This window comes from Tenebrio molitor, chromosome 3 (genome assembly GCF_963966145.1).
Source record: "Tenebrio molitor chromosome 3, icTenMoli1.1, whole genome shotgun sequence".
NCBI lineage: Eukaryota > Metazoa > Arthropoda > Insecta > Coleoptera > Tenebrionidae > Tenebrio > Tenebrio molitor.
Window position 1 is genome coordinate 7005492 of NC_091048.1, and position 13101 is coordinate 7018592.

General features: G+C 36.0%; 1 protein-coding gene and 1 long non-coding RNA gene across 3 annotated transcripts in view; one reads left to right on the plus strand and one right to left on the minus strand.

The window, feature by feature from the left end:
* Positions 1-13101, minus strand: part of LOC138127003 (uncharacterized) — a 171925-nt gene that overhangs the window by 118143 nt on the left and 40681 nt on the right. The gene's annotated exons all lie outside the window — the stretch shown is intronic.
* Ttd14 (TRPL translocation defect 14) overlaps positions 1-13101 on the plus strand; it is a 50365-nt gene that overhangs the window by 27903 nt on the left and 9361 nt on the right. For both annotated transcript variants that reach the window (XM_069042827.1, XM_069042828.1), the window contains 2 exons: positions 10183-10311; positions 10369-10505. In XM_069042827.1, coding sequence (XP_068898928.1) covers positions 10183-10311; positions 10369-10505 — 266 coding nt within the window. The remainder of the gene's footprint in view (positions 1-10182; positions 10312-10368; positions 10506-13101) is intronic.

The following is a 13101-nucleotide window of genomic DNA, read 5'->3' on the forward strand; positions in this document are numbered from 1 at the left end:
GATCGAAATAGGGCCGATCGATCAGACATAATCATTTTGAGTAACGTGAACCGCTCACGCAAATATTAGTTCATCATAAAATGGCTTTGTCTAATTTAAATATGTATTCGAGAATGTCGGTGATCATGCCAACTTTTAGGCTAGGGTTGGAAGTATTAATGCTGTTCGTGTAATAGGGTAGGATTTATTAGTTTTATTCGTAAAAGACTTCCGACTTTTATGTGTGCGTCTAGATATAACTGCTACTTTTGCTTTGTAGTGACAAGGGAACTTTGTGCTTCTGAATTGAGTTTGTCGTTAAAAAGTGGCGGCGAATGAAATGCAAATTTTATTGGATTTTTTCATAAACTGCGGCAAAAGTTGTGCATATTATGTTGCCGCCAAGATTGTATATATTTTGTATACTAATCATTCTTTTAATTAATGTTGAATTGTTATGTGTATTAATAAAATTATAATTGAAGAAGTACCGACAATAAAAATATCTTGGAAATGTTTTGTGATTAACTGATAATAATCATGTAACTATTTTCAAAACCTTATATACCTATACCTACAAACCAATAAGTTCTTATCTGGTGGTCAGCTATCTTTTATGTTCTTTTTGTACAGGGTGTTTGGTGTTTAAGGTAACAAACTTTTCTGAGATGCACAGCTAGGTTAAATGAACAACTTTTCTTAGTGACATTTTTTTCAATTTCCTTTTTTTTTTTATTATGCTGAACTAAACTGACTAAACTTTGTTTCCACTGTTTGAAAGCCACTGTTCGTATCTGTAATTAACTAATTATTAATACCAAGCTAATAAAGATGTGATCCGGTGGATCTCACACAGTAGTTCTTCAAACTGAAAAAAATGATTACTAAACTCTGTCCACTCAGAGTGTATTTTTAAAATGTGCCGAAATTTTACCTACGAGGTTGTAGGACAACGTAGAAAAGTAAAAGCAATTAAAAAAAATTGCAGCTCAAAAAATAAATATCATTTTATTTTTTGACATAGAATTTTTTAAAAATTTTTTCCGAGTTCTACATGAAGCCAGTAGCTCGTGATTGAAATATCTGCACAACTTTCAAAATCACCCTGTAACATACTAATTTTAAGAAAATGAAATATTACGTATGTAAAAATTAATTCTTTTTATCTACTACCAACACATTATGTCAAACTTCATGACATTCATTTGAATTTTATAATGACATACTTTACCACCCAAGTGTGGCACCACACAAATTGGCACGGTACGATACCTATATCGTACCTCGTACGTAGATAACTATTATGTAGAGGTCTATTTAAATAAAAAGGCAACTGTTTTATTAATGTCAAAAGTTTTATTTAATGGGGATTCTTTTTGAAGCTATTTTTCAAAGGTTTTTTAAAATATTTTTTTGCATTTAATTTAGTAATAATTTTAACTTACGCTGGGTTGCATACAAATTAACACTCCTATATATCCTCCTATATAAGTTACTTAATCATCCGGTATTCTGAATCGTTGCATTTAGTTTCTGCAACAACAATACAAACAAAAGAGTTAAAAAACATTCATATATTTAAAATTGTGTTCTCTTGTACTTTACAAAATTAGAAAAGCTGTTTTCAAATGACTCTGACCTAGTTGATAATATAGCTGCCAGATACCGTCGTCTGTATTTGAATATAAAGCTTTTCATTTAGTAGAAATCGGACTTTTGCGAGTTAAACAGATCAAAATCAAAAAGTGAGTCTTTTATTATGTGGATAACACGTCAAGAGCGTGATACACTTTTTGCATGAGTTTGCACACACAATTTTTTCTACGATTATGTTCAATACAGCTAAAACTAACACGAAGAATCAGTGGTCTAAATTAAGTAACTAGTCTACATAACGATCAAACAAAAAAAAAGCGAACAATTTAAAAAAAATCTGGAAAGTGGAATTTCTTCCCTGGTTTTAGAGTTAGGTTTTTAAGTATGCTATTACTCCCCATGGAGTTTTCACCGAGCGTATAATGAGGGCTGTTACCCACGAAGATGATGTTTGCGGCACGAGCCGTAGTTGAGTGGGTAACAGCCATTACACGTCAGTGTAATACGACACTTTTTCTACGACGTATAAATTTCACAATTTTCACTACAGAATTTATTTATAAAAATAAAAATATGAAACGTACGCAGACTGGCAGATTATATGTATTATTGTAAAATAATTATGACATGTGAATATTGCACTGTTCATAGCAACTTGATTGCATTAGCAATTTTGCGATTGGTCACAGCCCGTGGAGTAATGAATCATTACTCACAATCCTAGGTACTGAATATCAGTACGTAACAATTAACGCATATACTCGTATTATCTAATAGGAGTAAAAAAGAACTATTTTACTCCCTTCCAAGTAAAAGTAAAAACACCGGGTTGATATTCCTTGAAAATTCGTACTTCGTAAATTAATCATTTTTTAGCAATTCTTTACGTCATCCATTTTTTGAATAAATCAATCCACCATATTTAAACTAAACTATTCATATTGTAAAACGCAACGTTGGTAACGGCTCTTGTCTTTGACCACCCACATTTTCTTCATATTTCGCACAGATGGGGGGTTTATGACCGCTACCCTTGCAGCTTCTTTAGGGGCTGCGCAAAACTTGTACGTTACTTCTACTTGAGCAGCTAAACGTTCAAGACGCCTTGTAGTTGTCACCAATCCGTAAATAAATTCATTCCTTGTTAAGTTTAAATCCGTTTTTATTTTATTTAATAACAACATTCATATAATCGTACCGACCAAGCGTACGATACAACACATTGGTCCTTCGAGCCGGATTTAAACCGAATTATTATAAAAAAGTGATAAAGTTCTCGAGTGAGTGTCGTCATCGAGGATTCCGACCCTTGGTTCAAGAAGCGTGGCAGCATCCAGAAGCTCGGTAAACAAACCCAACGCCATAGTCTCCACCCAGGAAACCAACAGGCAGTCAAGGACAGTGAGACGTACACCCTCATCGTGGACAACGAATCCAGGTCAGAGATATCTGTTTCCTTTAATCAACCATCCTCACCCGTTATTGCCATATTGTGCGTTTTGTATTGTCATTACGCGGCGTGAGAAGTTTGAGTTGCAAGTTCGAAATCAGATTTAATAATGCCGGAAATGGAAAATCCAAAAACTAGCCGTTCCACAGCAAAAGGTAAATTAACGCGAATAGAAAAATACGTAAACGATGATACTATCGAGAAAAATATAAACGATTTAACCATACGTTTAAACGCTTTAGAAAATATTGTAAAGGACTTTGACAAAGCACAAGCCGGTGTCGAATCAATGCCCGGTATCGAATTAGCCGACGAGGAGGACGAACGTGATTCCTTCGAAGGGCGTTATTTTGATGTTGCTTCAAAAATTAACACTCTTATTCAGAAAACTCAAAATAAGGAACAGGCGATCACAACAGGTACATCTGTCCGTTCCGTATCAAATTCAAATCGCGATGATTCTTTAAACATTCAATTGCCTGTGTATAGCTTGCCTACATTTTCGGGTTGTTATAAAGACTGGCTCTCGTTCTCAGATCAATTTAAGTCAGTTATCCATGAAAACGACAAATTAGATAGTTGCAAAAAATTCCATTATCTAAGGTCTTGCCTAAAAGGCGAAGCGCTTAAGACCGTAGAATCGTTATCGGTGTCAAACAATAATTATCAAATTGCATGGGATCTACTCGAAAGACGTTATGCCAACGAGAGATTAGTAGCGCAAGAGCATGTGTATGCTATTTTAAAATTCCCGGTAATTGCAAAGGCCTCGCATACTCATTTACGCGAATTAATTGATATGTTGAACACCAACATGGAAGCGCTAAAAATGTTGAAAGTACCGGTAGATAGTTGGGACGCGATCATTGTTCCGATTATAACCGAAAAATTAGACTTTCATTCGAAAAGGGAATGGCAGAGCAAGGTCGATGCATCTATTCCCAAGTACAAGGATTTTTTACTCTTTTTAGAAAAACGCCATCAAACATTAGAATCGTTGTTTCTTACGAATAAACTGGTAGTAACGAACGTCCAACCATCTAAATCAAAATCAAACAGCTACTCAAGCACGTCGAACAACCAGTCGTCAAATAAATCAAAATTTTGCAATGTGTGTAAAAAACCAAATCATTACACCAATCAATGCATCACATTGTTGAAATTAGACCTTAACGAAAGGCTCAAATTAATCCAGCAATTAAAACTATGTCAAAATTGTTTCAAGGACAATCATATTGCCGTTAATTGCAAGTCAAATTTCAAATGTAAGGAGTGCGACGCGAGTCATAACACTCTAATCCACGGTGCGACCGGTCTGGAATCATCAACAGCCCGTCCACAGTCGGTTTCTTTAAATTCTTACTCTCGTGTAAACTTAATAAAATCAGGCATTCTCTCGACTGCTATAGTTTTAATTAAGGACAAAAACAATCAATTCCAAGAGTGTCGCGCTTTTCTTGATGGGGGTTCCATGAACCATTTTATAACCTCCGATATGTGCAAAAGGTTAGGTCTCACACGACAAAAGGTTCGAATAGAGATCGGAGGTATAAACCAATCGGCGAGTAGTGTAAATCACGCGGCTCGGGTCACAATAAAATCGCGACACAACCAATATTCGCAAGAACTTAGATGTTTGGTCTTAGACAAGATTACAGAAAATCTTCCGGTTCACATAATGGACATGTCAAAGATAACCGTCCCCGAAAACATTAAATTAGCTGATCCGCGATTTGATTGTTCAGGACCGGTCGATCTCCTAATTGGGGCCGAACTATTTTTACCGTTAATGTGCATCGGACAAATCCATCTGGCGCCGGGGCAGCCACATTTTCAAAAAACCCATCTGGGTTGGATTGTCGGCGGCACTTTGGGCGAGTTGGATAATAAAACAAAAACTTTGTGCCATTTTTCGCAACAAAAGCTCGACCTTCATGAGCAGGTAGAAAAATTTTTCTCCATCGAAAGTGTGAATTCGGTCGCAGACAAACTTTCACCGGAAGAGAGAGAATGTGAAACCCATTTCTGCAACACCATAAAACGGGACGCGCAAGGGCGGTTTATTGCACGTCTACCTTTTCGAAGTAACCCACCAGACTTAGGAGATTCTCACGCTGGGGCTGTAAAACGTTTCCGGTCACTAGAAAGTAAACTCAACAGACACCCCGAATTAAAAGAACAATATTCGAACTTTATGACTGAATATCGGCAGTTGAACCACATGGAACTTCTAAAGGATCCGACGATCAATTTTGAAAATTCTTGTTACCTGCCGCACCATGCGGTCCTTAAACAATCAAGCAGTACGACGAAGTTAAGAGCGGTATTTGACGCCTCTTTCATAACGACAAATAATAAATGCCTAAACGACAACTTACTTGGGGGTCCGGTAATACAAGACGATCTCTTTTCTATCTTAATCAGATTCCGAACGCATCGTTACGTGATTACAGCCGACATCGAGAAAATGTACAGGCAAATTCTAATCGACTCGGTAGATACGGATTATCAGAGAATCTTGTGGCGCGATCACCCCAACGAAGAATTAAAAACGTACAGACTAACGACTCTCACGTACGGGACGAAACCAGCTAGTTTTATCGCGACGCGTTGTTTGGTCGAATTAGCCGTACAAAATCAAAAGGTGAACCCGTTGGCCAGTTCAATAATAAAGCGTGATTTTTACATGGACGATCTGTTAACGGGTGCAGACACCATTTCGGAATTGTCGGCAATTTGTGAAGACGTATCCACCATCTTACAAGAAGGAGGTTTCAACTTGCGCAAGTGGACTTCAAATGCACCCCTGACCTCCCATAAGATAAACAACAATTGTCAAAAAAACGGCATAGTTAACTTGGATAACGACGTGACGAAAACCTTAGGATTGCTCTGGGATTCAAAAAATGATCTTTTAAAATATGACGCGAAACCAATCGATCAAAAATCGAGGGTAACCAAGCGTTCGGTTTTGTCAATCATAGCCCAGATATTCGATCCACTAGGTATCATCGGAGCGGTTATTGCGAGAGCAAAAATAATCTTGCAAAAACTTTGGTCCCTAAAAATTGGATGGGATGAATCGGTCCCACAAGACATCCATTGCGCTTGGATCAACTTCCTAAAAGAATTACCATATTTACAAATGTTAAGAATACCAAGAGGAATGTCCGAATTGACGCAAATTACAAGTGTGGAATTGCATGGCTTTTGTGATGCGAGCATGTCCGCGTATGGCGCTACCATATATGTTCGCACCTTCGCCGAAAACAATTGTTTAGTCCGTCTTCTATGCAGTAAATCGCGCGTAGCACCCTTAAAGACAATCACGTTGCCGAGGCTGGAGTTGTGCGCGGCCTTGCTATTGGCTAGACTGATAGTTTCGGTAAAAAAGGCGCTAAACATTCGCGTCACCAAACAGTATTTATGGTCGGACTCAATGGTAGTGTTAGCATGGTTAAATAATAGTCCGAACACGTGGCAGACCTTCGTCGCCAATCGAACGGCCGAAATTCAGGAGTTAACCGCGATCGCCGAGTGGCGACACGTAAAGGGCAAAGAAAACCCCGCAGATCTCGTGAGCCGCGGTCTTTCACCGCGCGAACTTGTCGACAACGAATTGTGGTTTAAAGGCCCATCATGGCTACACTCGAATGTCGCGGACCTATCGCCAAACACGCTAAACACAGCAATTGATCATGACGAAATTCCCGAGAGACGTAAACAGACAATTGTCGCGGCTGAAGTAATGACAATCCCATTACCTGTGTTGACAAAAATTTCGTCTTTTCACAAATTAAATCGAATAATAGCATACTGCCTCCGTTGGCTGCATAATCACAGGAAATCGAAACAAGGACAACTAGGAGATTCGGGCGCAATAAAAATTCATGAATTGCAAAGAGCTAAAATCACCATCATCCAATTAGTTCAAAAACAAGCATTTGCCGATGACTTAAAAATCCTTCGACAAAATAAAGCTCTTCCTAACAAAAGCAGATTGTTAACGTTAAGTCCTTTTCTTTCAAAAAACAATTTGATTAGAGTCGGAGGACGGTTAAGAAATGCTTCTTTAAAATTTGACACCAAACATCCGATCTTGTTGCCAAATGATCATCACGTGACCAAATTAATTGTTGAGCAAACTCACATTGAAAATTTGCATTCAGGAGCCGAAGGCACGTTAGCGGCACTGAGACAAAATTATTGGATAATTTCACCCCGTAGTCTCATTCGACAAGTTATACACAGATGTAACTCTTGCTTTCGGTGTAACCCCAAACGAGTGACTCAAATGATGGGAGATTTACCTGCATGCAGGCTCGAATCGAATCGCCCTTTCCTTATTTCTGGAGTCGATTACTTAGGACCGATCCTAATCAAAGAATCAACCGGTCGCGGTAAAAGAAATGTAAAGGCTTACGTCTCGATCTTCGTTTGCTTAGTAACCAAGGCAGTTCACTTGGAGTTAGTCGGTAACTTGACAACCGAATCATTTCTGGGCGCTTTGCACAGATTAATCGCCAGAAGGGGTCACGTCCGGCACTTGTACTCCGATAATGGTTCGAACTTTATCGGAGCCGCAAATCAAGAAACCAAAAAATTCAAGTCATTTTTAAAATCGTCAGAATTTCAGTCCGATGTGATAAACAAATTAACGGAACGAAATACCGAATTTCATTTTATTCCAGCGCGATCACCGCACATGGGTGGATTGTGGGAAATAAATGTTAAATCGGTAAAAAATCACATTAAAAGAAGCATCGGACTTGCAACTCCAACGTTCGAAGAAATGTACACGCTCCTCACGCGAATCGAGGCAATTTTAAATTCTCGCCCCCTTACACCAATAAGTAACGACCCCAATGACCTCGAACCATTGACTCCCGGACATTTCCTTTCCCCAGGTGAATCTCTGACCGCAGTCCACGAGGGTGACATCACCGAGATTAAAACCAATCGACTGTCCCGTTGGCAACTCATCGAAAGGATGCGTCAACTCTTTTGGCGAAGATGGACTCGGGAATATCTCTCGCGACTCCAGGCGAGATCTAAGTGGAGAAATCCCGACACCACACCTGCCGTCGGCTCCCTGGTGTTGATTGCTGACGACGATCTACCTCCACTGCGGTGGAATCTGGCGCGCATCACCGAGCTGCACTTTGGAAAGGACGGGTTACCAAGAGTGGCGTCGTTAAAGACAAAAAACGGTGCTACGAAACGTTCAGTGCACAAACTGTGTGTGTTACCCTTAGAACGCGAGGACGTTCACGTGTTGACTCATTACGAGTGAAAAACTGTAAATTGCTCGCCTCGTTTTTTTTTTGTGTATTTATGTATTTTGATTTTTTTTTTGTACATATTTAGATTTAGTTTTGATTTTTTTTAGAGTTAGATTTATGTATTACATATATTAGGTCCCTCATATTCGTCTTTTGATGTATGAAAATTTTATCTTATTTTTAAGTTTGTACCATTTTTTCTTATCTCTAGTTTTATATCATCTTACTTATGTTCACTTAATTTCATTTTTCTTATTTTTCATATTTTATCATTTTTTTTTCTCTTGTATTTAATTTGCCTTATTTTATTCATTTGAAATTTATCATTTTATTTTGTTCATTAATTGTTTTAATACGAAATTGATTCAATTTAGTGTTGAACCCTGGAAGGCTTCAAGGCCGGCGGCATGTCTTTGACCACCCACATTTTCTTCATATTTCGCACAGATGGGGGGTTTATGACCGCTACCCTTGCAGCTTCTTTAGGGGCTGCGCAAAACTTGTACGTTACTTCTACTTGAGCAGCTAAACGTTCAAGACGCCTTGTAGTTGTCACCAATCCGTAAATAAATTCATTCCTTGTTAAGTTTAAATCCGTTTTTATTTTATTTAATAACAACATTCATATAATCGTACCGACCAAGCGTACGATACAACACAGCTCTAATTATGAATAATTTTAATGTACATTTTCTCTAATAAAAAGAAGGTAACAGGAAAAATTATGGTGTTATGGAATTCTACATAATAATTTAAATTTAATCACCAATAGAACTTTTTATAAAATAAACAGTTTTTACATATTGATCTTTTTTTTATCGATTTTTTTTTCATTATAAGATATCGGGCCTTCAAATAAATATATATTTAGAGTAGGCGTAGGCGACATTCTAATTCTGTTAACAGTGTAAAGTAATTTTTGTAGGTAACCAATTAATCTCCGGAGTTACACAGGTTACATAGTAAGCTTTTTCCCAATTTCATATTGTCATATTTCGTGGAGGGGGGATAGGGAGAATGCACTACAAAAATTAAAAATATTTACTAACATAATTTTATTTCGTTAAAATGTCAGACGTTTCTTGTGCCATTTTCTATACTGGAAAAATGTTGCAAACAACTGAATTTCCATAGGTTGCTCTAAATATAAATTTATTTGAAGGCCAGTTAGAAGATGGATGTTAAATTAGACTAAATGTGAAAAGTTTAGCGATAAAGTGACGAAATTTGAATTAGTCTAGTTTAAATTTAAAACATTCTTATTGTTACGTACTATGGCGGACAAAAAATTTTGGCCGTCATTGTCTGTCAATTCAAAAAAAAAAAATTGTAATCCGTACTTTATTGTCATCATGATTACCGTCTTGATTATGAACGTTATTTTTTGGGTGGCAAATTTCAAAACTCAAAATTATTTTGTCATTTCTACTACACAGAACGTTTACCTCAGGTTATCTATGTACGATTGCCCTAATTTTGTTCATTCATATCGGATTTTTGGAATATCTGAGCTTCAAACAGTTTAAATTGATTGTCAAAATGACAAGAATCGGAAGTGGGGTTACGATTCCTAAAGGTTTATTTACACTTTACGTGAATGTCAAGAAAGTGACGGCCAAAATTTTTTGGCCGCCATAGTAGCTACGAGTATCAGTAGGTACTTAAGAGAAAATTAAAGATACGTTTAGATATGCAACGTCAATATTTCATAAGTCTTGTATCATTGTCTTTTGTTTTTTACTTTAAAAGATCTTGACAAAAATTCAGTTCAATGTACAAGTCGAAGTTAAAACCGTGATACACATTTTGGAAGCACAACGTTCTACATTTAATTCTTTTAAAAGAAATTTTAATAACGAATAATTTCCATTTCAGCCGTCAGATTTCAAGAGAACCTTCTCAAGACGATGATACAGATCGAAAACACCTTCTTTGAACTTGGAAGATCCTGCAAGAGAAATTGTCTCATAATTTGTGATAGAGGTGCCATGGATGCTTCAGCATGTGAGTTCTTCCTTCAAAATGCGTCGTAAGTTTTTAATAATTTTTGAAATCTTTCAGTTATTACCAAAGAAAAATGGGAAGACATTATGAAAACAAATCACTGGAATAACGTGGAACTTCGAGATAATCGCTACAATCAAATTATTCATATGGTGTCGGCAGCAAAAGGAGCTGAAGAATTTTATTCGATCGAGGTGAGTTTTACATGTGACAAAGACAGGCAAGTGTTGTTCGACTCTCCGTCGCTCCTTCACCTTAGATGTCAATTTTTATTGCTTAGATCAATTCGCCCCTGGTCAATTGACCCCCGGTTACTCGCACTACTGTATACACTGCCGACCAATAAAATTGTCTCTTCTATTTAAGAGTTAATCAGACAATTGTGAAAAAGTAACAATTTTTGTATTTCAGGCTTTATACCATGCGATTGAAAAAAAAAAACGAGCAAGCCATAACTGTCAAGGCTCAGTTGGCAACATTATAGTTCATTTTTTAGTGCTGTAGAAAAAGTCAGGCAGCCAAATATACACTTTCAATAGTTCACTAGATTCCTATTTCAATTTTGTAAATTACTTCAATCCATGATGCCATATGCCACAATAAATGCATTAATGTCAATTTGTGTCAATGTGTCACAGGTATTAATTTAAAGGCTAGTTTGGTCAAGTGTTTTTATACTTGATTATCGATGGGCTACACAGAACAAATTATATTCAACGAAAAAGTAAGTCGGCCTTATCTGTATTCGAAAAAACATGATTTTGAACATTTACATGTCTATGATGAACATGCGGAACTTAAGGTTGGGGATACGGTTAAACTAAAGAAGAGCAGATGTGGGAATTGGATATGCGTATTGAAGTGACCATGGAACCACTGATTATACACTTTGGAGAGTCTGATGACGATTCGGATTAACCGGAAGAATGCGAAGATGAGAGTTGATTTTTTAAATCTATAATATGTTTGAGTTATCGTTAAATATTGTTTCTATTTACTAACTTACTGCTTTTTTATTCATGAATTTTAGATTAAACACATTATATACACGTTTTCTCATTTCAATTAAATTTTTTTATCGAATGTCAAAACCTTGTCAGACTGACGGAGAATTTGACAAACAAAATTTTTAGCGGCATCGTGGATCCATATCAATTATAAATGAATTTAAGGTGTCTAGGCACCCTTGATGACTGTATATTGGGTTGCCTGACTTTTTCCACTGCATTAAAAAATGAACTATAGTGTAATATTACTGCATTTGACAACCGTCAAGCGGAGGTTAGAGGACTTGAATTTTGTTTGTTTGTTGTTTATTTGACAACAGTAATAAGTATTTAAACCAGCGCTGCCAACTGAACCATGGAAGTCATAGCTTACTCGATTTTTTTTCGATCGCACAGTATTAATTTCGTTTGCTCATTTAGGTGATTTGAGGTTTTTTTGTCATCTAAATATTGTAAAGATTGCTAATGGCGAGATCGCATTAACGTTCACTTAGATACCCATCTGTAAATATTTGACAAACTCATGACATTGTATCCTCACACTCGACGTTCTATGTAAAACACGGTAAATATGAATTCGTTCTAAAATTTAACCTAGACATCAATTTTTTGCACAAATATGATTAACAATGCAATACAAAAAGTTAACCTTGTTGAACAGAATGACGTATTTTGTGGATAGAGCTATAAAAATGTTGGAATGAATTTACCTGACATCGAGGCCTATTAAAATTTTAAACTAGGGAGACTATTTTTAGTCGTTTTATTTCACCATAATTTACTTTTTCCGCTACATATTAAAAAAAAAAAAAAAACAGTAATTGACCTCTGGATCTCATTCTTTAAATTGACTGCGTAAACTCGAATTATTTTTATCTATTAATAATTATTAAGCACAAAACAAATTAGAAATCATAAATTGTTTTTGAGTGATACCACTTCAGTATAAATTGCATTTATCTTTAAAATACATTGATCGTATTAATGCAATAATAGTGATTTCAAGCAATATGTATACAGTGTGGAAACTACTTATGGAATAAATTCAGTAATTTCAAAACTAATGACAATTGTCGAAATCACTGAAACAGGTCAATTTTTATTTCTCATAATGCTTATTTTAAGTTACTTCACTTGTTCATGACATCATCCATTTTTGAGTTACGACGTCATCACCAATTTTTTTAAATGACAACCCTCACTTTTTTCTTCTGTTTCTGATAGACCTTCCTATTACCTAAACGATGAATGAAAAACATTGGTACCTTACATAACAATTTTTTTGAGAAAATGACAAATTTTACTTCAAAAATTTAATTTAATTTTTAATGTAAAAATTTTAATTGACCTTAAAAAAAGCAAACAAAGATCTAAGGTTAACAATAAAGTGTAACGCAAATGTTGAAATTGTCCCCGGCCAACTATTTGGCACTCACCGACAGTTTGTACACTGCGCTCAGTAATGTCACGGCTGGTTTGTTTCATTTCAGCGCAAATTCTCTGGCGTAAATCTTCTAAATTGTTTGGTATATTAAAATAAATCTTCTATTTAAATAAATTTAAATAATACCCATACAAAAGAATTTTTATGTTAAAAATTAAATTGAATTTTTTGAAGTAAAATTTGTCATTTTCTCAAAAAAATTGTTATGTAAAGTACCAATTTTTTTCATTCGTCGTTTAGCTAGTATAAAGGTCTATTAGAAAGAGAAGAAAAAAGTGGGGGTTGTCATTTAAAAAAAATGAGTGTGACGTCATATCTCAAAAAAAGATGACGTCATAA